The following is a 23,235-nucleotide window of genomic DNA, read 5'->3' as shown; positions in this document are numbered from 1 at the left end:
GCCCCTTCCGAGTTGAGGGAGGGCAGTTAGACACACAGTTTCCCAATTCCCAGTGCCAGAGGTGATTCCTCAGGGCCAGACTCAGGTGTTGATTTAAAAATATTTTATTCTTTAAAAAATACAGCATTCAACCATCTTATCCTTCAGTGACCCCCTATGCCAGCCCTGACTGAACCCACCCCTGTGGCCAAAGGCTTTGGGGCTGTGCTAGGACCCTAGTTCCCCTGGAGGCCAAGCTCATTCTTCCAGGCTCCCTACCCAGCCCCCTTGAGCCAGCCAGGCAGGATCCCCGGACCCCTGGGGCACATAGGTGAGAGGCAGGGACAGCAACAGGGGGAAGGTCACAAAACGCCAGCCCGGTGGCCCTCGGAAGCTGCAAGAATGTTCCATCACCAGCCCTCCTGCCCCACAGGAAGCAACCCTCCCCTGGAGCCCAGGCTGGGAAGGAGGCAGGTGGCTGGGAGCAGTGGAGTGCAGAGCCCCACGGTCCACGTGCCGGCACGGCTCAGGTCCGGCCACCTAGCTGTCATCCCCATTCTCGCCGGGGCCACGGATGAGGCGCTTGTGGCCCCGCTTGCCCCCTGGGCCCTTGGGCTTGGCGAAGGCCTGCTTGAAGGCATGTTGTTTGGGGTGCACCTCATCGTAGAGGAACTCGGCTGTCAGCTCTGCCCCATCGCCAATCTCAATCTGCATGGGGCAAGGCAGTGGTCTGGTGGGGGGCCCTGACAAAAACCACCCCGGGTCACCCCCACTCCCGGGGCACCCCCTCGACCTCTCATACTCTAGCCCTGGGGTCTTCTCCCAGACCCCCACCTGGAATGCCACCCCCAGGAACACAGGGTTGGGTCTGCTGCCCTGCACGCTTTGGTGACCCCTACCTGCCTTCAGAGCCAGGGAGAGGAGGATCATGGGTGGCCAAGGCTGGGGCTTGTCCACGCCACCAGTCAGCTGGCCCCATGCCCATCCATGTGACACGGCACCAATAACCCCTGCCTCACCCCTGCCTCGGACTCCAGGGCCCCAGCTGGGGCGGGGGGGTGGTCCTGGCCCCTGGGCAGTGAGGCTCTGGGGAATGGGCACCCACCTTCTTGGAGATCTCCAGCTGGAAGTCCTGCTCCACTGAGTCTAGGAGGCGACTCTTGCAGCTGGAATAGAGCATGCGCTCCTTGATGCTGCACTTGTACCCCGGCATCGAGTAGATGAACACTGGTCGGGGGGGGGGGCGGTGAGCTGAGGCTGGGAGACCTGCTGACCCACGCCCCCTGTAGCAAGGCTACCCAGCTCCTGTGTCCAGACACAGGCGTGGGAGCCCTGCTATGGCCACTCACCCACAGACTCGAGGGGGTCACCCTCATGGGTGTGCTTGTAGAGGAAGAAGTGGTAGCGGGCAGCATCTCGGGGAACCCTTGAAGGCAACTGGGCCACCTCCGTGGGCTCTGTGTGCACCAGCTCGATCGTCTCCCGCTCCAGGTCCAGCTTCTGCCCAGGGCAAGGGGAGACACGAGAACATGAGCGGGGGGAGGGCCTGGGCCCACCTGGCAAACAAGAAGTCCCCGAGGGGACAGGCAGGAGCCAGGGTGGAGCCTGTGTGTGGTCTCCCTCTCTCAGGACTCCCCACCCCAGTGGCCAATCCACCACAGGGGTCCCTATGAAGAGGTCACACGTGGGCCCCGACCTCTGCCCCTTTGAAGCTCCGCTAGAGGAGGAAGCCCCACCAAGGGCAGTGGACAGGACAGCGGGGAGAGCCTCGACCTGAGGCAGGCCCCACTGTCAGGCTGGCCTGTCCTCAAGGATGAGGCTTCTGGGGGGGGGGACCCGCCTCAGAAGGAAGGAGCCATTCTCCTTGGCAGGGGGAGGCACGGGGCGCCCGGCTGGCTCAGTCAGTGGAGCATGTGACTCTTGATCTGAGGGTCTTGAGTTTAAGCCCCACGTTGGGTGTAGAGCTTAGTTAAAAAAAAAAAAAAAAAAAAAAAGGAAGAACAGAAGAAAGGGCAGGGGTGTGTTAAGCATCTAACTTCTGATTTCGGCTCAGGTCATGATCTCAGGGTCGTAGGATCGAGCCCCGGGTCAGGCTCCACACTCAGTGGGGAGTCTGCTTGAGATTCTCTCTCTCCCTCTTCCTCTGCCCCTCCTCACCAGCTCGTGCTCTTTCTCTAATAAACAAGTAAATCTTAAAAAAAAAGAAAGAAAGAACCAAAGAAAGGGGGAAGCCTGGCCACCGGGCCAAGAGGCCCTGCCTGAGGAGAAGGGGCAGCCCAGGGGGCTGCAGAGGGCATCTCGGACAGATAGGGCCTCAGGTCTGAGGGTCAGCGTGGATCTCACAGATGTCCCTGCACATGAGCAAGGACTGGGCAAGACAGGGGAACCCTGTGCGTCCCCTGCACGCGGCAAACAGGACCGGGTAGGGACGGGGAGGGGGCAGGGGCCAGTCCGATCCACGAGTACATGCGGGAGCTGAAGTGCACAGACCGGGGGCCAGGCGCACACCCGTCCCCGGGCTTGAGCGGGAGCAGGGCAGCGGCACAGTGTGCTGGGGGGTTGGGGGGGACACGGCCACTCACCAGCTGGATGTAGTTGATGGTCTTCTGTCTGAGCTGCTGTAGCGCCCTCTGGGCTGCAGGCTGCAGTGGGAAGGTGAGGCCCTGCAGGGTCTGGTGCTTGCTCTCCACACTGATCTCCGTCTTCACCTGGGTGCGGGTAAAGAGTGAGGGAGGCCCTGACCTGCCTGACCAGAGCCCTCGGAGCACAGGCAGGCCGGCCGCTGGGCCTCACGGGACCCGGAGGGCCTCAGGGCAAGACTCCCGCCCACCCGGTCTGGCGCACCTACCTCATTAATACGGATCTGCTGAAGCTCTCTCTCGGCCGAGGTCAGCGGGGCAGGTGCCGCACAGGACGACAGGTGCTTCTGGTACCCAGCAAAGGAGAGGTCGTCCTGGCCGGTGAATGCAGAAGCATAAATGGGCACCGTGGGGTGAGCTGGCAGAAGCCCACTGAGCACCCCAGCTGGAAGCCCCTGGACTCTCCCAGCCCTCCCCACGCCTCCCCACCCCTGGCACCCACTTCCTGTGGGACCCTGCATAACATCCCACCCTCTGTGGGCCTGTGATCCCGGCCTGGTGGAGTCTGGCCTAGGGGGCCTACCTTCACTGTCCCAAAGAGCTCATCCTTGATGTGGCCACCCCCAAACTCCTTCTTCACTGTGGCCCGTGTGGCCGCATACAGCATCTTCAGCCGCACCTGGAGGGTAGGAGCTAAGCCGTGAGACCCCTCCAGGCAGGGCTGTCTCTCCAGGAGCAGGCAGGAGGCTCCGGGTGGGGACCGGGCTGTGGCTTTGTGCCCATATACCCAGCAGAGGGCGCAGCACAGGGCCAGGATGCGATGGGGTGGAACCCTCTCCACCCTGACCTCTGGGCCTCCCAGAACCAGGCTGAGGTGGCTGGGAGGCCTCTGGGAGAAGCCAGGCTCCAAGCTCAGGGCCTTGCCCTCTCTCAGACTCTGGGGCAGGACCTGGTGTCTCTCCCCTCAGAATCCCCAAGGCAGGGCCTTGGTCTCTTGCTCAGACCCAGCTTCCCCTCTCCCCTGATCTGGGGGGCTGGGCAGGGGTCCCCAGGACTCACGGGAGAATTGTCGGGTGACCAGGCGAGGAAGAGCCACTCAAAGCCCTGGGCGTTCTGCGAGTCCAGGCGGTAGAGCAGATAGCAAGGCTCCTGGGCATCCAGCAGAGGCAGCACGGCCCTGTCGTAGTCCTGGTCCCAGCAGCCCAGCAGCTCCCGCGAGGCGCCCAGCACGAGCTGCTCTGGGGGCAGAGGCCGGGTGAGCCGAGGAGTAGCCATCTCCTGTCCCCACCTTGGACTGCGGACCTCCTCGGCGGGGGCTCAGATCTGCGGGCCACTCCACCACCTTCCCCGGGAGCTCGCAAGTCCCTGAAGGATGAGGCGATGTGACTGAATCCGTGAGTGAGTACATGAATGAACGAGGGCACACCACCACCAGCTATACGAATGCATACACATGCACGCACAGAAGCGGCCTCGAGAATGCGCCCGCAGATGACCGAACACCGACAAGCACGAGGAGACACGCAGCTGTGTTGCCCACGGCCACCAACAATGTGGTCCCCTCACAAACACCCACACGCTCAGAGCCATCCGGCGGGCACAGCTCCTCGGCACACTGTACCACCTCCTGCCCCCCTCCTCCCTTAGCCTGAGGCTCCAGCAGAAGCCCCAACGCACCCTTCTCAGAACAACTGTGCTGAGGGAGCTGGGGGGTCCAGCCTCAGGCCACAGGGAGCTGCGGGAGCAAAGAGGGAGAACAGGGGCTCCTCCCAGACACTGTACAAACCTGTACCCTGCTGCCACCAGCCAGTTGTAGTCCCCTCCCCAAAAAGTCACAAACTTCTTAGCGCCTGGGGCCAATAGGCCGGCCACCTCCCTGGCTGGTGCACATTGGCCGAATGGCCCATTGAGGCTGGACATACATTTGACCTATCCACCCACAGGGCCTTAGCGGGGCACCAAACACCAGCCCAGGTGTGCACAGGCATAGGGTGATCACTGCCTGGCCAGGGGGTACGTGACCACCAGGCCCTCGTCATGAGGGCAAGGGGCCCAGCTGTCTGGAGCCCAAACATGTCAGGCCCACCAGCCCAGAAGCTTCTTTGCAGGTCTTGGCCTCCTCACCGATCCTCTCAGAATTCAGGCGGGATCAAGGGTGAAAACCAGCAGGCACAGTCGGCCCAACAGCACTGCCAACACTGTTTAATTTGTTGCCAACATTTTCAAAATGGGAAGTTTACATAAGAAGTGGGATGGACAGATTCTCTAGAAGGTGCTCAAGCCGCACTCGGTAGGAGGTGGGCAGTGGCCGTCTGTCAGGGAGCCTAAACCTTCCTGGGGACGCCCAGGTGCCCCAACAACCACAATGCATAACGGAGCTAAGAGCCCACGCAGAGATCCCTCCTGCTAAATACCTGCACGTATGTCCTGTCTGGGAGGCAACAGGGAGGCTGAGGACCAGGGCCAATGAGTCTATCTCTTTGGGGAGCAGGGGGGCTTGTGGCCTATCACCCCAGGAAGCCTTTACTCATGACCTACCATAGTGACCCTGACCCAGCCTCTGAGGGCATCTGAACTTGGGGACCCCACACAAAACCCAGCACAGCGCTGGCACTGAAGCCTGGGGTGAATTCTGGGTCTGGGCAGACCCTGCTTTGCACCAATTCATTGAGAGAAAAGTGGGAACCAAGCCCATTTAGGGGGCCCTCCAAAAGGCCCACAACTGCTGGCTACCAAGGACTGGAAGGATTCGTGGGGGGCCCAGCCCACTCCCAGTGTCTCTCCCCCTCACCTCCAGGGACAACACCTCAGCATGAAGGGAAGGCAGAGGTATTGCCACCAGGCCTCAGTCTAGTCCTCTACCTCCTCAAACTCTCCCCCCACTTCAGGCCTCAGCTCAAGCTCACCCACCCGCAACCCCTCTATGCTGAGCACCCACCCTCTGCAAGCCTCAGGTTCCCAGCGTCCAGGCCAAGGCCTGGCCAACCCTGGAATCCCCCAGTCATGCTCTCAAAGCAAGCTGGGCACGAGGCCCCTTGCCCTGTTGCAGGGGCACTTCCCAAGGGCAGGGCCCCGGGCTTCTCCCTGGGACTCCCCCCGGCCAGGAGCCAAGCCAGGCCAGCCTGCCGATCACAGAGGGAGGAGGTGAGTGGCACTCGCCACATGCGGCAGTGCCTGGCCTCACTGGTCCCCTGCCCCCACGCCCAGCCCAGCATCCCGACTGGGCCTCTGACCCCTTCATAGCCTCTGGGGAGCTGGACAGGACCCCTGGGCAGGGCTCTCCTTGCTGTCTCCCCAGCTTTTGACTCCTGCTCTGTGTAACAGGGCTAATGATCATGCCCACCTCCGCTGCTCTCCTACAACGCCCCTCCCGTCCCCAGATGGAGAAAGTGAGGTCCTGAAGGGGCTGGAGGCCAAGGTCTAAGCAGCTCCCAGAGAAGCAGCATGGTCCAGCTGCCGGCCTATGCCCTAGCTCATCAAAGGGGGCAGTAGGGGGCACTCACCATCCTCAATGACAACTTTGATGAGCCGGACAGAGCCGGCCCGTGCCTTGGCGAAGAATTCCTTCAGCTCCTCGGTGGCTATGAGAACAAGAAACATGGTGAGGGATGAGCGGGCAGGGTGAGCAGGGTGGACTGGGACACGTTCAGGGCCCGCTCTGTCCTGTGGGGTCTGCTGGTGGAGCTGGGAGCCGGGTTAAATAGGGCCCCCCATGTGACTGGGAACCTGACACGGCCCATGAACAGAAGCTCCCAAATTTAGCCAGCAGTGTGGCCTGCTGGCTGAGATAGCTCTGGTGACAGGGGAGGCGGGGATGGGCCAGCCCACTCAAGGAAGGGGGGGGGCTCTGGACAGGCCAGGCCCACCAGAGCGAATGGCCCCCACCTGTCCCTTGCCCCCTAGGAAGGCCCAGCACTGAACTGGCCCATGACACTGTCTGTCATATCCACAAACACAGAAATAAGTGAGCAAATGCCCCCACTGTGCACTGACCACTATGTCCATGAACACACACACACACAGGCACACGTGCGTCACTGTTGCGTATGCCATCGGATACCTACTCAGTCCAGCATGTCAATGTAACAAATAAGCCCGTATGTGACAGAGTGGAGTAGAAATGCAAACACCCTCACATGTGAAAACCCACTCATTTGGTCAAACATAAGTGGACACACACATTAGACACGCCAACATACACACAGACACGGTCCCCGGAGTAACAAACACACAGGCTGGGGCGCCTGGGTGGCTCAGTTGGTTAAGCGACTGCCTTCAGCTCGGGTCATGATCCTGGAGTCCCGGGATCGAGTCCCATATCGGGCTCCCTGCTCGGCGGGGAGTCTGCTTCTCCCTCTGACCCTCTTCCCTCTCGTGCTCTCTATCTCTCATTCTCTTTCTCTCAAATAAATAAATAAAATCTTTAAAAAAAAAAAAAACAAAACACACAGGCCTGTACACCCGGCCCCAGCCTGTCAACCAGGCTGCCTCACCCTGAGAGGCCAGGAGCCCAGCCCACGCCTAGCCCATACCCAGCCCTGCCAGGAGCAACAAGGCCTCAGCCCTGAGGCCGTCCAGAAGGCTTCCAGGCGAGGAGTGGCAATCAGGAACTCTTCAGTACAGACCCTGTCTTGGTCTTTGTGTCACAGAGCTGGAAGGTGACATCCAATGACCCAGGATCCCAAGGGCAGAGGTGAGGACCAGGGACGTCACAGATCTAGCAGTGGTTTAGACGCAGAAACCAAAGTCCAAGTGGGGAAGGGCCTGACTTGGGTCTCTGGGTGTGCAGAGCCAGGCCAGCATGACCTTGAGGTTACCCAGGGGTCAGGAGAATTCTGCAGGAACACAGCTGGAGGGCTGAGGTCAGAGAATATTTATAGGGCCCAGACTGGGCAGCTTGGGGGTGGGGGAGGCTTTAGGAAAACAAACTCAGGTCATGTCCTCAGGGGCCCGTCAGGCAGGGTGACCCTGAGCCTGAGACCTCAGGCTGTATACCACCCTCCATGGCTGCTGGGTGAGCAGGGTCCCAACCGAGTGACCATGGTATGGAGACACAACCCCACTGGGCCAGGACAGAACTGCCTATCAGCAGACCCCACAAGCAGGTCGCCGAGGTAAAGCCTGGCCTCTGGGTCTCCATCTTTCCCACAGCTGTGTGTGACCTCTGACCTTGCTGAGCCTCAGGCTCATCTATACTGTGGAGCTAATACTCCCAAGCTGTAGAGAGCCATGCTGAGGAGTAAATGGGAAAAAATGCTCAGTAATGGGGCCTCTATGAATAACAATTGTTAAATTTTATTACTTTAATGATGGCATCTTTCCACCTGCTCAGACCTTCCGGGAGGTAAAGCCAAGAAGCTCCCCTAAGGGAGGCTGCCACGCCCCTTCTAGAGTTACTAGGACAGAGTGACACCCCAGTAGTGGAAGAGACATCCCCCTCCATGACTCCTCAGCCACCATCAATAATCCAGAGGCCAGGCCTGGGACACCTGAGCCTCTATCATCAAAGATTCATGCTCTCCCACCTCCCTGCCCCCGCTTCTGCTGCCCTGCCCACCCTCCACCCTGGTAAGCCTCAAGTTACAAGTCCCCCCCCCCCCCCCGCCACCGCTTCCCTGCTCTGAGGTCAACAGATCCACACTTATGGCCACGACTGGGAGGGCATCTGGGCATCCAGGGCATTCAATCTCACCTGCCACCTCCCCAGGCCAGAAATGGGAAGGAGTGGGCTGCTCATAGGCAGGAGGGCTGAGGACGGCCCAGTCCCCAGTGATCCCCTAGGCAGGTCTGTCTCACCACATGGGAAATGAAGGTGTGAAGCAGGTCCTTGGCCACAGGACCTGTCAGTCCTGAGCAGGGAGGAGGGGCCCTGACTTCCGATCCACTCTCAGATGGAGGCAGCAGCAGTGACCAGACAAAGGGGAAGGAAGGGGCAGGTCCAGGGGGCATCTGTTCCCTTCTGTGGGGCTGAGTCACGAAGCCACCCTCCAGCCCCTCCAGCAGAGGCTGGCCCACTGGCAGGAGGTTGGCCCTGACCCAGACCCCTGCCTTCTCTGGTCCTGTGGGGCGGGGCCAGGGAAACCCTCTAGCTGGTCTGGCCACCAAGCAGCCACTACGACCACAAGCCAAGTTGAGATCCAGGCAGTCGGGCTGGTCGATGGTGGTGGTGTCTCCGGGCTGGGGATCCTGGTGTGGTGGGAGGAGTGGCTGATGGCCAAACCACCAGGCTGTCGGCTGTCTGGGCAAGCAGCCTGGGCCTTTCCCACAGGCCAGGCAGTCCTCCCAAGCCAGTGACAGAAGGGGGACACTCAGACCGGGGTAGGGTTAGGACACCTGGCTCCTGGGGAGGGGGTGATGCTCTAGGCTGGAGAAGCTTAGGGTAGGGGGTATTGGCCTGGAGTCTCTAAAGCCAGGACCCTCCCTCACAAACCCTGTATGTGGACCCTCTTTTTTCCTCTATCCTGGAGCTGGGACCTTCCAACCCTGGCTGGAGCAGACTCAGGAGATCAGAGTGGAAAATGGTAGGGAGGTCAGAGGTCAAGGTCAGATTGGCAACTCTCCCGATCCCACTGTGAGGGTCCTGGCCCCGGTTTTCCCTAGTCTAGCTTGCTCAAATGTGTGAGGGTCCTGGGAGGAGCCAAAGGTCAGGGACCACTCCTCACACAGCCACAAACCCATAGAAGCCAAACACAGACACATCTGACACATGCATTCGTGGTAACAAATGCACACTGAGATGTACCCAAACTGCACACACACACAGACACCCACAGACATGTGCACAGAGTCACAAAACACTGATGCCTGAAGATGGTTCCATGCGACAGTGGTCATTCAATCAGCTATTAGTGCATGTGCATGAATGACCCTAGACATACACAAGCAGTCACATCCAGATGTGCAAACACAGGACTGTACACACAAGTGCACATCCCCCAGATGTGCACATCCGGTACCCCCACCCCCAGAAAGGCACAAAAATATATAGAAGGGTGCACACAGGCACATCCACCCCTAGATGGGCACACAGATATTTTCACTCCAACTGTGTACCTACATGTACACCCACTCCTAACCATGCACAGTAAGTCGCACGCCCCCAGATGTGCCCACCCCAGGCGACCCGCGGCTGCAAAAGAGAACAGGAAGCTTCCCCAGGCTGCTGCCAGGGAGGAGAGAGGGGCTGAGCGCCAGGGAGGGGGCACAGCCGCGAGCGGAGACCCTCGGCCCCCTGCCCGCCCACCATCCGCCCTCACCGTGGATGCCCGTCTGGTGCGCCATGGCTCCGTGCCCCGCTCCGCCCGCGCCCTTGGAGCCCTCGGCTCGGCCCTGGACCCGCTCTGCTCGCCCGGCCCGGGAGGAGGAGGAGGATGTGGCGGCGACCGCCCAGCCTCGCGCAGCTTCCCGGGCGGTGCCGCAGGACCCGGCCCAGCGCGCCCCGCCCCCGACGGGCGAGGCCAGGAGGGGGCGGGAACTCGGGGCCGCGCGTGCGCGCACCGTGCGCCTTGTTCCGGGTGCGCCTATCGCGGGGAGTTGATCGGTGTGTCCGCGCGCCTGCGCGTGCCTGTTTGTGGCGGAGAACAGGGCCTGCGTGTGGCCGGGCGTGCGTGGGCGCACGCGGGCGTGTGTGTCTGTGCGCCCTGAGCGAAGGGGTCTGTGGCTGCGGCGCGTCCGGGAGTGCGCGCGCGAGTCTGTGTGCCCCAGGATAGGCGGGTTTCCAAGTGGGGTGGGATGCGCGCCCCATTTATGGCCATTTATGGCCGGGAAGAGGGTTCGTGTGCGGATGTGCGCGCGTGTGTTTGTGCCGCATCCCTTTTCCTAGAGGCGTTTCCTGAGCGCCTCCTGCGAAGCACTGGCCCCTCGAGGCTGGCCTGGCTGCAGGCCCTATCCTGAGAGTAGGAGTCAGACTGACATACCAAGTAGTTAGCAGATGAACCTGTGGCAGTGAGGGCCCAGCCCCGAGAGCAGGGGCCACCAAGAGGTGAAGTTTGGGTGGAGACCTGGAGGTCAGCCTAGGAGAACAGAAGGAACAGTTTTCGGAGAAGAGGAAACTACATGTGCAAAGGCCCAGAGGTTGAAGGAGGGCCAGAGCTTGGCGAGTGAGGAACTTCTCAACTCCTAATCAACTTCTGGCTCCATACCCAGCGGCTTTGCCTTCTCTGGCAATCAGCCCTGCTGTGACTGGCCGATCAGATCAACAGAACGTATCTTCCAGGCCCCGGTGAGTCAGGGGTGAACAGGTGACCCCAGTCAGTCCAATCAGAGCCTGTCCCGGACTTTGGCTGGGAAGATTGGGAGGGAGGCCACGTTTTGGGGCTGGGGTTGCTGAGAATTAATGATGGAGTGGGGGCCTGCCTACCGTCTGGCCCTAGCTTGAGCTCTCTGCTCACTGTTCCACTACCCAACGCTGAGCAGGGAGCATTGCGCCCTCCTCTGTGTGCCCCAAGCCCTGGTTTCTCATTTCCTGAGAGTCCAGCAAACACAAAACTGAAGGATTTTCTTTTCTCTTCTTTTTTTTTTTTTTAAGAGAGAGAGGGAGCGCGGGGTGGGGGGATGGGGGGAGAGAGAGAATCTTAAGCAGTCTCACCGCCCAGTGCAGAGCCCAACGCCAGGCTTAAGATTCCACAACCCTGAGATCATGACCTGCTCGGAAATCAGGAGTTCGTTGCTTAACCCACTGAGCCACCCAGGCGGCCTGAAGAATTTTCTTTTTCAAGATTTTATTTATTTGAGAGGGAGAAGCAGACTTGCTGCTGAGCGGAAAGCCAGATGTGGGGTGGGATCCCAGAACCCCGAGATCACCACCTGAGCCACCCAGGTGGCTCAGCCACCCCTGAAGGATTTTTCTCTTTATCTTCCTGTGCACACCCTGAGGACTGAACCTGTGTAGTGTGCTCACGTTGGCCACCTCAGAACTCACAATGTAAAATAAAGACTCTGAGGCCTCATGGCCTGCCCTTGAAAGAAGAGTTCATAGGCAAGTCCCCGACTCAGCCCTGCCACATCGCAGATGGCACGAGCCACGCAGAGCCAACAGTTCCATCAGCTCTCAGACCTGGCCACCTCCACGGGAGCACTTGGCAATTCCACAGAAGCAGAAGAGCCTCCACTTCTTGGAAACGGGAATTAGCCAAGAAAACAGGTTCATGAAATAATAATGTTATGTTCCCTGTAGAAATGTCCATCACTGGATGAACTGTGAGTACCTTAACTGCACGGTCTCCCCTGTTGCCTGACTAACCCCTGCCTGCAGCACTCTCTTTGTTTTTATTCCTTCCTGATACCTATATTTACCTGCTTACTTATTTTCCTTCTACCGGTAGTTAAGTTTTTGCCCCTGCCACATCCCCAACACCTAGAACAGTGCCCAGCATTGGTAAGTGTTCAGTAATATTTGCCAAATAAATAAATGAATGAACAATTAGAGTCTTGGGGCACTTGTCTGGCTCAGTCAGTAGAGCACGAGACTCTGGATCTCAGGGTCTTGAGTTTGAGCCCCATGTTGGGTGTTTACTTAAGAAAACAAAACAAAAACAAATTAGTCTTTCTGTTGCACACTTACTATGTACTGGGCACATTTATTTAATCCTCATGACAGCCCTATGAGGGAGGTGTTACTGTATTTTACAGTTGAAGAATCTGAGGTTTGGAGAGATGAAGTGATTTGATGCAGGTTATGAGGTAGTGAGTGTCCCCAGGAACTTAGTTTCCTTTACTCAAGACAATGGAACAATCAAAGGATGAGAAATCCTACTGGGCAGTGGTCCTCGCGCCCTCCATCAGTATCTCACACCTCAGTGGTGAGGGTTTGACCAGGGAAGGAAACTCCTTGGGAGGTGGGTTTGAGTCGTGCTCAGCTTCACAGCCTGGGATGCAGGCAAGGAGCCCGAGGGTCAGCAGAGTGCCCAGACTCCATCCCTGGCTGAGATCTGGTTTCAGGTGGAAAGATGAGAAAGCCGCACACAGTTCCTCCTCACATGAGTCCAGGCTGAACACAGTATCCAGGAACAGGTTGGTTGCTCCTTTCTGATGTTTCTCAATACAGAGTCAGCCATTGAAATTATTAGAACATACTGTTTTTTTTTTCAGGTGGATCCAAGGTTTAATTAAATGTTTTAGAAAAAAAAGTGAGCTATAAAAATACTGAAGAAACAAAGGGAAAATTTTGTAGAATCTTGGAATGAAGGAGGCCTTCTGAGTATGTCACCAAACTCAGCAACCATAAAAGAAAAAAAAATTGATAAATTCATTTACATTAAAAATTGAAAGTCTGTATGGAAAAAGCCACCATCAAAGTGAAAACACAAACAACAAACTGTAATTGGCTACAAACAACATACCTGTAACTCACTTCAAAATAAAGAGCTCTAGCCACCTGAGTGGCTCAGTCAGTTAGGTGTCCAACTCTTGATTTTGGCTCAGGTCACAGTCTCAGGGTCAGGGGTCAAGTCCCGAGGTGGGCTCCCTGTTCAGTGGGGAGTCTGCTGGAGATTCTCTCTCCCTTTCTCTCTCTCTCTCTCTCAATAAATAAATCTTAATAAATAAATAAAGAGCTCTCAAATCAATATGAAAAAACCCAATGGCTCACTAAGAAACTGGGCAAAGGATACAGACTATCCACAGAAAAAGAAATACAAATAGGTCTCCCAGAACTATAGAAAATTGATTATCCTTTCTTACTAAGTTAAAGGGAAATCAAACTAGACTTGCATATCTTTATAGGGAAGATTAAAAACTTTAATGAAAAACTATGATGGTCAAATGAGAAAATAGGCTGATGGGAGAGTAAATCGGTGCAACCTTCATGTAGGACAATATCTACAAAATTGTAAATGTGTATGCTCCCCTCCTTTCATGAATTGAGGTGAAATTCACATAACATAAAATTAACCAGGGCGCCTGTGCAGCCCAGTCAGTTGAGCGTCTGCTCAGGTCATGATCCCAGGATCCTGGGATGGAGCCCCATGTCTGGCTCCCTGCTCAATGGGGAGCCTGCTTCTCCCTCTCCCTTTGCCTCTCCCCCTGCTTGTGCACTGTCAAATAAATAAATAAAATCTTTAAAAAAAATTAACCATCTTAAAGTGATCAAGTCAGTATATTCACTATGTTGTGCAACCACCATCTCTAGTTCTAAAACATTTTCATCACTCCAAAAGAATACTGTACTCGTTAAGCAGTTATTCCCCATTCCTCCCTCCTCCAGCCCCTGGCCACCTGCAGTCTGCTTTCTGTTTCCACAGATTGACCTATTCTGGATATTTCATATGAATGGAAGCATAAAACGCGTGACCTTTCATATCTGGCTTTTTTCACTTAGCATAATGCTTTGGAGGCTCATCCACATTGTGGCATGTGACAGTACTTCGTTCTTTTATGGCTGAAGAATATTCCATTGCACGTGTATACCACAATTTGTTCATCCATTCATCCAGATGATGGACGTTTGTGTCATTTCCACCTCTGGGCTATTGTGAATAGGGCTGCTATGAGAACAACAAATGCCTTTGCCCCAACAGTTCCATTACTAGGAACTGATCCTACCAATACGCCCCCACAAAAAACTGTAAAGCCGATAACTGAAAACAAGCTAAATGTCCATCACTGAGAGACTAGCTACATAAAATCTGCATTTTTGCAAACTACTCTGTAGCCTTAACAATAAGGCAGCTCTTCAAGGACTAATACTGAAAGATAGAGGTATCTTCTATGAAAATGTCAGGTGTAGGCTATCATTCATGTAAAGAAAAGGAGGAGAAGAGGAAAGATTTTACATATATTTAATTTTTAAAGTATTTAATTTAAATTGAGATATAGACATATCACATTGTATCAATTTTAGGTGTACAACATGATTTATTATTTGTATATTTTGTGAAACGACCATGATAAGTTTAGTTAACATCCATTACCACATAGCTACAATGATTTTTCTTGTGATGAGAACTTTTAAGTTCTACTCTCTTAGCAACTTTCAAATGTGCAATACATCAGGTTAATATAGTTACCATGTTACAGATTACATCCCAGAATTTACTTACCTTATAACTGGGAGTTCATACCTTTTGACCAACTTCCCCTCATTTTGCCCAACCCTACCCCCCGCCTCTGACAGCCAGCAATCTTTTCTCTGTGTCTATCAATTTGGGATTTGTTTGTTTAGATTCCACATATAAGTGAGATCATACAGTGTTTAATCTTTCTCTTATTTCATGTAGCTTAATGCACTCAAGGTCTATTTGTGTTGTTGCAAATGGCATAATTTCCTTCTTTTTTATGGCTGAGTAATATTCCTGTGTGTGTGTGTGTGTGTGTGTGTGTGTGTGTGTGTGTGTGTGTGTGTGTGTGTGTACCACACTGTCTTCATCCATTCATCTGTCAGTGGACACTTTGGTTGTTTCCATGTCTTACCTATTGTAAATAATGCTGCAGTGAACATGAGGGTGCACATGCTTTCGAGATGTTGATTTCATTTCCTTCAGATAAATACCCAGAAGTGGAATTGCTGGATCATATGGTGGCTCTATTTTTAATTTTTGAGGAACCTCCATACTGTTTTCCACAGTGGCTGCAACCCATTTACGGTCCTACCAACAGTGCAAAAGAGTTTCCTCTTCCCCACATCCTTGCCAACACTCATTATTTCTTGTCTTATAGGTAATTTTTTTTTTTTGCTTGAATTTGCACAGAATACCTGGCATCTCTGGAAGGATCTGCAAGAAACTAGTAATGTCTCCAGGGAGAGGAACTGCGTGGCCAGGGAGGGGATGGGGTTGTGGGCGGAGACTTGTTACTAAATATACTTTTACTTTTTAAAAGGCTTCTTTTTGGGTTCTTTTTTTTTTAAGTAATCTCTATGACCAACGTGGGGTTTGAATTCATGACCCCGAGATCAAGTTCTGCATGTTCTACTGACTTAGCCAGTCAGGCACCCCACCTTTGAAATTTTGAGTCATGGGACTCAACAATAGCTATTCTCATTGTGAGTGAAAAAAATGTAGCATAAAAATCTTTTTTTTTTTTTCTAAACTGCTCCTCCCCACCCCCATCCCTCACACACTGGCTGAGTTAGCTGAGGAGAGGTGTCTGGCCAGGAGCGGGGCAAGCTTGGGTTCACTTGAACAGTCGGGAGAAGGGTGTCACTGGAGGGTGAGGAGTGCATGACCCCCAGGGAGGGCTCAGCCCAGAAATGAAGAGAGACCCACCCCAAGGAACCTCACCTACAATTTCAGACAACAGAGACAGAAGTGCCTGGAAACTTCTGGCAAAAGAAAAAGGCAAATGGCCAATCCAAAGGTCTGGGAATGAGAGGGGCACTGGATTGCAGAAGCAGGAATAGTCAAAAGACAATGAACAGAGAAGTCAGAATTCTGAACCAAAATATCCAGCAAAAGCAAAGGCTTTTGCCCCATGTTGGGTGTAGAGCTTACTTTAAGGGGGGGGGGGGCGGTGCTTTTGAGAAAACCCCTTTCAGACTTGGAAGGACTCAGGGAATTACCTTCTGTCTTCCTTCCTTGAAGAGTTGTTAGAGGATGTGTTTCAGCAAAATGAGATAGAAAACTAAGAGAGTCGGGCTTGGGATCCAAACAAGAGTGGAGGCTCCCAGGAATCTAGAGGCCAGAGGAGCCTCTGTGGCACTGAAGGAACGCTCAGGCTGCCTTGGGACAGGGAGGATGGGGCTGTCATAGGGCTCCACAGCTACGCTGAGCAAGAGACCACCTGTGACACCTCAGGAGCTTCTCTGAATAGACTTGATAGGACAGGAGTCATCCCAGGGGAGTCCAAGACAGTGGGTTGGAGGAATAGACTGTGTGTTGTTTCCTCTCATTTTAGACTTTAAAACCCTCTGAGCCATTGGCTGGTAGGGATGACGAGGTGACCCCACAGACTGAATTGGGCCTGCCTCACCCTGGGTCCCTGGTCCATTTCTGTTCCAATGATAGGGCACAGCTCAGGGAGGGGTCCTTTAGGAAGCTTTTGCTGACTTAGCCCCCACCCCCTTGCCAGCTGGATCCAGCACCATCCACCAGGACTTCACCATCAGAGCAGGGAGCCCATCTCCATTAGTGCTGTGCTTCTGTCCCCAGCCTGGGGCCTGGTGCACCCAGTGGGGTCAGTAAGTTAGCCCCCAGGCTGCTCTGGACTGGAGTCGTCTGAGGGAGCGGACATGGAGCACACCTTCCCATCTCGAGAAAAATTCTCCTTGGGCAGGGGGACCTCCCAATGGGGCAGGGCTGGCAGCCCAGAGGAAGTAGGGTCTCGTGAGCATGTGCTAGGCTTGGGCAGTGGAGGAAAAGGTAGGGACTCCTCCTGCAACTCTCCCCAGGGACCCTGGGCTAAGGGCCTTTGAGTTGGCAAGACTGCGTTTTTGGAGGAGGAAAGGGGAAGAGAAATCCCCTGTGGGGGCTCTGCGTCAGCTGAACTGTCGTAATGGAAACAGCACACCCTGGGCAGCAGGACACTTCCCCTCTGTGGGCCTCAGAGACCCCCTTATGAGGGAGAAAGAACACTCCTGCACCAGGAGTTGGGCTTAAGTGACAGAAGGGTGACAAAGCAGATGCGAAGGGAGACACTGCTGCGGACCCCACTGTGACAGCTGGTCAGGGGTGAAGAGACTGCAACACCCTGCCTCCAGAGAAGATCAAAGTCTTTCACTTCCCTTAGTTCCAGGTCTGAACTCTGGTTGGAGCTTCTTGGGGACCATGAATTCCTCTTGTCCACCAGGCAGGAACACTCTGGTGTAAAGATCCTGCTGTCTATCCAGAGAGGACATCTTGACGGGGGGTGGGGGGGTCGTTTGGGAGGTTGTCCCCGAAATGGGGAGCGGCCTCCCACGATGAGGAAGGCCGGGGTGACCACCAAGCCCCGTGTGGGGGCGGAGGGAGACAGACTGCGGGGGTGGGGAATGAAGGCCACCTGGGGGAACCCTGTGCCCTGAGACTTACTCAACGCGTCAGCCTGACACCTCCAAGCACATCCTGTTCTCATCTTCCCCTTGCGCAAGGCTGGGGCCCAGCAGGAGGAGGCCGGGGGCTCTGCGGCGGACGGGGCGTGCCCAGCCTCCGAACGACCCCGTCACCTCGCTGGGTGGCCGGGAGGGCCTTTTTCCTCGCCCAGGCCAGCGCCCCCCGCCCCCGCGTGTGCAGCAGCACCCGGCCTGCTCGGGCGGCTGGCTGTGTGACGCGGGCGAGCCGCTTCGCTTCTCGAGGCCTCAGTTTTCTTGCCTGTGAAGTGGGCTTGACAACAGCCTCGGCCTCTCGGGGTCGTGACGAGGCTCGGCAGGCCCGAGGGCGCCCAGGCGGCGCGCGCACTCCCCGCGGGAGGCCGGGGTTTGGGGGCGTCGGCGCCCCGCCCCGGCCCCGCCCCGGCCCCGCCCCCCGGCCCGCTTCCTCCTCCCGCCCGGCGCCCCGCGGGCAGCCCCCTGCCGCCGCGCCATGTCCGCCGGCTGGTTCCGGCGCCGCTTCCTGCCGGGGGGTCCGCTCCCCGCGCCGCGGCCCCCCCGACCGCGCGCCAGCCCGGTGCCCTACCGGCGGCCCCGCTTCCTGCGCGGCTCGGGCTCGGGCCCCGGCACCGCCGACGCCCCGCGCCGCCCGGACGCCCGGCCCGTGCGCAGCCCGGCGCGGGGCCGCGCGCTGCCCTGGAACGCAGGCTACGCCGAGTGAGTGCCCCGCTCCCCGGGTTCCCCCGCTCCCCGGCCCTGCTGGGCCGTCCCGGCGCCGGGACCAACCTGGAAAACAGCCTAAGCTGAGCGAGTGCCCCCGGCCCCCAGTCTTGTGGCTCTACCTCCCTCCGGTCCGCACCTGGGACTCTGACAGCTTACCCCCCACCCCGACTCCCAGTCCCACCGCGGCCTTTTCTTGGGGACTCCAGCCTCCCTCAGAGAGGCTTGCGAGTTGGGAAGGACCTGCACCTCTGGGGCTTCCAAGATGAGGCAGGGACCCTGGGTAGAGTTCCAGCATCGTGGGCCTCGGAGCTACCTTCCACCCCCGCACGCACGCACCTCACCCGGGGTTGTGGCCTGTGCTGTATGGGACAGGAAATCTGGCTGAGATGGGATGGAGGATAGGCAAAGGAGCCCAGATCTCCCCAGGCAGCCCCACCCTCACCTCCCAGCCTAGGTCAGCGGGTAGGCTCCAGGGGGGCTGGGCCCTGAGTTTTGCCTTAGCCTGAGGTTTGTCCAGATGTGTGTCAGGGGCAGCATGGGGGCTGCTGCCTCAGGGGTATGGCTCCTCCTTCTGTGTACCAATTCTGGTCTCTGCCCGTGGGGACATGGGTGTGTCCCTGAAGGGTCACTGACCCCTTACCGGTCTCAGGATCATCAATGCAGAGAAGTCTGAGTTCAATGAGGATCAGGCGGCCTGTGGGCAGCTGTGCATAGGGAGATGTGAGTTTGGGGCCGAAGAGGACCGGGAGTGGCTGACCTTGTGCCCAGAGGAGGTGAGTACAGCTGGGTCCGAGCCCAGCTTTCAGGCTGGGACCAGGACTGTAGGTTGAGGTTCTTGCTCTAGTGTCCCACTCTGGGCCAGGGCAGAGCTGGGGAAGCCAGGCAGAGCCTGACGCCAAGCCCTTCCTGCACAGTTCCTGACAGGTCATTACTGGGCCCTGTTCGATGGGCACGGCGGTCCAGCTGCAGCCATTCTGGCCGCCAACACCCTGCACTCCTGCCTGCGCCGGCAGCTGGAGGCCGTGGTAGAGGGCATGGTGGCCACTCGGCCCCCCATGCACCTCAGCGGCCATTGCGTCTGCCCCAGTGATCCCCAGTTTGTGGAAGAAAAGGGCATTAGGGCGGAAGACTTGGTGATCGGGGCTCTGGAGAGTGCCTTCCAGGAATGTGTGAGTGTGGCCTTTGGCTGGGGAAGGGACCAGGGACCCGAGGGGCACCCCTACCCACAGCGGTGGTCTCCTTGGATCTTTGCATTGGGAGGACAGGATGGGGTTGGCTTGTTAGTAACGGCCATCGCTGTCATCATAAGCCCTCCCGTTTACCCAGCGCCTGGGACGTGCTAGGTGCTTTTACGTGCCGCCTACCTCGTGCGCCCTGCCGGTCCCTGGTCCCTGGTGCGGGGGCTGCTTTCCCTTCCTCAGTTCTGGATGGGACTTCCCTCCCTCCCAGGGGATACGTCTAGCTCCTCTGACCACAGGGATCCTGGAGTCAGAACTAGATTCTGGGTGGGGACCGCCAGGCTGGCTGGTGGGGAAGTGAACGGTGGGGTGGGGACCGGGGACAGAGTGGTGTGGTGGCGCTACTGGCAGCAGCTCAGGTGGCTTCGGTTTGCCCCAGGATGAGGTGATCGGGCGGGAGCTGGAGGCCTCAGGCCAAGTGGGCGGCTGCACAGCCCTGGTGGCTGTGTCCCTGCAGGGCAAGCTGTATGTGGCCAATGCTGGGGACAGCAGGTAAGAGCTGGAGGGTATGTGGGGTGGTGCGGGCAGGCGGGCACCAGGGGCGGGGGGGACAGTGAAAGGGGGCTGGAAGTGAAGGGATGGAAATGGGGATTGACTGGCTGGGTGTACCTGGCGTGTCAGGTGTGAGTGGACAGCAGATGCCAGGGAGGGCAGACATCTCGAGCGCCAAGTCCAAGGGCTGAGCCTTTACTTTGCAGGCTGTAGGTAGTCACGGGGTGTCGGGGGGCGGGCAGAGCTGGTCCCTGGTGGCTGGAGGAGGGGCCGACAGGAGTGAGGCCATGAATGAGGGGGGAATCTGCCCCACAGACCTCTCCCTCTCTTCGGCAACCCCGTCCAGGGCCATATTGGTACGGAAAGATGAGGTTCGGCCCCTGAGCTCTGAGTTCACCCCGGAGACTGAGCGGCAGCGGATCCAGCAGCTGGTAGGTGCCTTTAGCGGAGGGAGGCTGTGGGGCCCCAACTTGTGAGTCCAGAGTCACCAGAGGCCACCAGAGAGAGCCTGGTCTGTGCCTGTCCCCCCTACCCCAGGCCTTCGTCTACCCCGAGCTCCTGGCAGGTGAGTTCACCCGACTGGAGTTCCCTCGGCGACTGAAGGGGGATGACTTGGGGCAGAAGGTTTTGTTCCGGGATCACCACATGAGAGGCTGGTGAGTGAGGTGGGGTTGGAGACGGTGGGGAGAGCCCTGGCATCCAGGCCCGGTGGGTGCCCTCCTCCACCTGGGCGGGGTGGGCTCCCTGGTGCGGGGGGGGCGAGGGGGTGGGTGGGGCCGGCGTTGATGCTGGGTCTGCTCCTGGTAGGAGCTACAAGTGCGTGGAGAAGTCGGATCTCAAGTACCCACTGATCCATGGGCAGGGTAGACAGGTCAGTGGATGGCCTCCTCTAAGAACCCCTCTTAAATTGTCCCCTGCAGAGGTGGGAGCTCCTTTCTTCCTTGTTGGGGGCTGTGGCTGGGGTCACGGGGTTTGCTCCAAGGCTACAGGATGTTTGTCCCTCAACCCAGGGCACCTGAGGGCCACAGTACGCGTCTGTGTTATTTTTTTGCACATTGGCTGGGGCTGTTTGCCGTCACCTCACGTCTCCCTTGTCCCCAGGCTCGGTTACTGGGAACACTGGCTGTCTCCCGGGGCCTGGGAGACCATCAGCTCAGAGTCCTGGACACAAACATTCAGCTCAAGCCCTTCTTGCTCTCTGTCCCACAGGTGAGTGGGCAAAGCCCACACCAGCTTCCATCTGCCCAGAAAAGCAGTTGATGAGGCTGGCGGGAGCCGGGAAGGGAGCGCTGAGGGATCCTCGGGCTTAACTTGCAGGTGACTGTACTGGATGTGGACCAACTGGAGCTGCAGGAGGAGGATGTGGTTGTCATGGCAACTGATGGTCTCTGGGATGTCCTGTCCAATGAGCAGGTGGCACGGCTGGTACGGAGCTTCCTCCCTGGCAACCGAGAGGACCCGCACAGGTACTGTAGCTTCTGGGGACCTGCCTGTTGCCAGCAGCGACACCAGGATGTAGTTGTGGCTGAGCAGACAGCGCTAATGCGCCTGGCTCGGGGCATGTGGTCAGGAGTGGAGCTCTTTACAGCAATTCACTTCTGGGGGGGTGACTGTGGGTCCCCCAAATCTCCGGGTTCAGAAATCCCCAGGACCAAAAATCTCCATGGTCCAGCCTGTGGCCCTCCCATGCTTATGGCTTGCCTGGCTCCACAGCTGGACTGCATTGTTTGGGTCCCCACGTGTCCAGCCCTATGCAGCAAGTTCTCCCTGAGGGGGGCCGTTGCCTCTTTGCTGTGGCTCCAAAGTGCATCTGTAGGATGACCCCCACAGGTTCTCGGAGCTGGCCCAAACGCTGATACACAGCACGCAGGGAAAGGACGACGGTCCCACAGGGGACGGGCAGGTGTCCTACGACGACATCTCGGTGTTCGTGATTCCGTTGCACAGCCAGGGCCAGAGGAGCGGTGGCCACTGAGGATTCAGACACTATATCCCAGAACCATTCTGGGGCCAGGTGTAGTCCGGGCATCCCTCCACCATGGTCAACAGCAGGCCTACCTGCCCTGCCCCAGACACAATGGGGTGATCCCCCACCCCAGCCTATTTCAAGGAGAGCATTTATACCAGGCAGCTGAAACAGGAAGAGTATGGAGAGCCCAGCTCCCCAGGTCCGCCCTTTGGCAGGCAGGGCAAGAGTGCAGTATTAATAACCTCCCTTTGCAACGTAGGAAACCCAGGGCGGTGGGGGGGGTGGGGTGCTTCTCTGACAGGGTCTTAGCAGCCCAGCGTTATTCCCAGATGGGGACAGTGGGACTAAGGGCATTGGCCACGAATGCCAGGAGGGGCAGAAGAGCCTGTTTGGATCCAGGTCTCCAACCCATGAATGTCAGGATAGTTACTCAGTAACCCCCAAAGCCCATGCAAGGTGCCTTATGGGAAACTATGGGTAGCCTCCTATCTGCTCAACAGCCGATTTGAATCAGCCCCTTGGGAGAGATCAGCCCAGGTCCTGCCCTGTCCCCCTCTGCCACTGGAGATGAGGCACAGGCTCGGGGGCCTAAAGTTGGGGCAGAACAGAAAGAGGCAAGAGGAGCCCAAGAGCCGGGACTCTTTGCTGAGCCGGGAATGTCCCCCGATCACTCCCTCCTGGCCCCCAGCCCTGCCATAGGCTGATGTGTCAGCAATGCGTTTGGTTTTGTTACTCCCCATCACCTCCCTATTATTAAATGTGTGCTGAAGAGCCCTTGTGAATCATGAATTGCTGTAAAGCTTGGCATTATAGTACACTTTTTTGCTCTTTCTTGTTACTTTCCAAAGAATCGGTCTCCGCTCCCCCTTGCAAATTTGCCTATAGTCAGGACTGCATTTTCTCCGAGGGCCTCCCTAGTCCCCAGCGTGGGGTGAGCCCCAGTGAGAACTGTGGTCTAGGACACAAAAAAGTCTCTACCACCATCCGTGAGCTCTGGGCTTGATGTAGCAGGAGTGCCTTTAACTTGGTTTTGCACGCCTACTTCGATAAACCAAGAATTAGCTGGAGACAAATCAGTGTTCCAGGGCTTACTGTCTGATGAACAGCTTAGTTCTTCACCTTCCCCACAAGACTGTCATCACCTGGGCGCCTGGGTGGCTCAGTTGGTTAAGCGACTGCCTTCGGTTCAGGTCATGATCCTGGAGTCCCGGGATTGAGTCCCGCATCAGGCTCCCTGCTCAGCAGAGTCTGCTTCTCCCTCTGACCTCCCCTCTTTCATGCTCTCTCTCTCAAATAAATAAATAAAATCTTTAAAAA

At 57.0% G+C, this 23,235-nt stretch overlaps 2 protein-coding genes across 2 annotated transcripts; one reads left to right on the top strand and one right to left on the bottom strand.

Moving 5' to 3' along the window:
- Positions 1–88: 88 nt before the first annotated feature.
- TWF2 (twinfilin actin binding protein 2) lies at positions 89–9,964 on the bottom strand. The gene is made up of 9 exons (XM_028124242.1): positions 9,815–9,964; positions 6,062–6,139; positions 3,618–3,796; positions 3,142–3,237; positions 2,828–2,932; positions 2,562–2,687; positions 1,329–1,479; positions 1,085–1,206; positions 89–687 (listed from the first exon to the last, which is right to left on the bottom strand). Exons 1-9 carry the CDS (start codon positions 9,837–9,839, stop codon positions 520–522), a joined length of 1,050 nt encoding a protein of 349 aa, XP_027980043.1. The 5' UTR covers positions 9,840–9,964; the 3' UTR covers positions 89–519.
- An 8,010-nt stretch (positions 9,965–17,974) lies between these two features.
- Positions 17,975–22,735, top strand: PPM1M (protein phosphatase, Mg2+/Mn2+ dependent 1M). Its single transcript, XM_028124494.2, has 10 exons — positions 17,975–18,213; positions 18,869–18,992; positions 19,134–19,388; positions 19,837–19,949; positions 20,296–20,380; positions 20,487–20,605; positions 20,757–20,820; positions 21,051–21,158; positions 21,267–21,415; positions 21,780–22,735. The coding sequence occupies exons 1-10, from the start codon at positions 17,990–17,992 to the stop codon at positions 21,922–21,924; spliced, it is 1,386 nt and encodes a 461-aa protein (XP_027980295.1). The 5' UTR covers positions 17,975–17,989; the 3' UTR covers positions 21,925–22,735.
- The last annotated feature ends 500 nt before the right edge of the window (positions 22,736–23,235 follow it).

This window comes from Eumetopias jubatus, unplaced genomic scaffold, assembly GCF_037043125.1.
Source record: "Eumetopias jubatus isolate StellerSeaLion01/CBP00866 unplaced genomic scaffold, mEumJub1_p1.0 scaffold_1, whole genome shotgun sequence".
Classification (NCBI taxonomy): domain Eukaryota; kingdom Metazoa; phylum Chordata; class Mammalia; order Carnivora; family Otariidae; genus Eumetopias; species Eumetopias jubatus.
The sequence above is the reverse complement of the archived record's forward strand: the minus strand, read 5'-3'. Positions and strand labels throughout refer to the sequence as shown.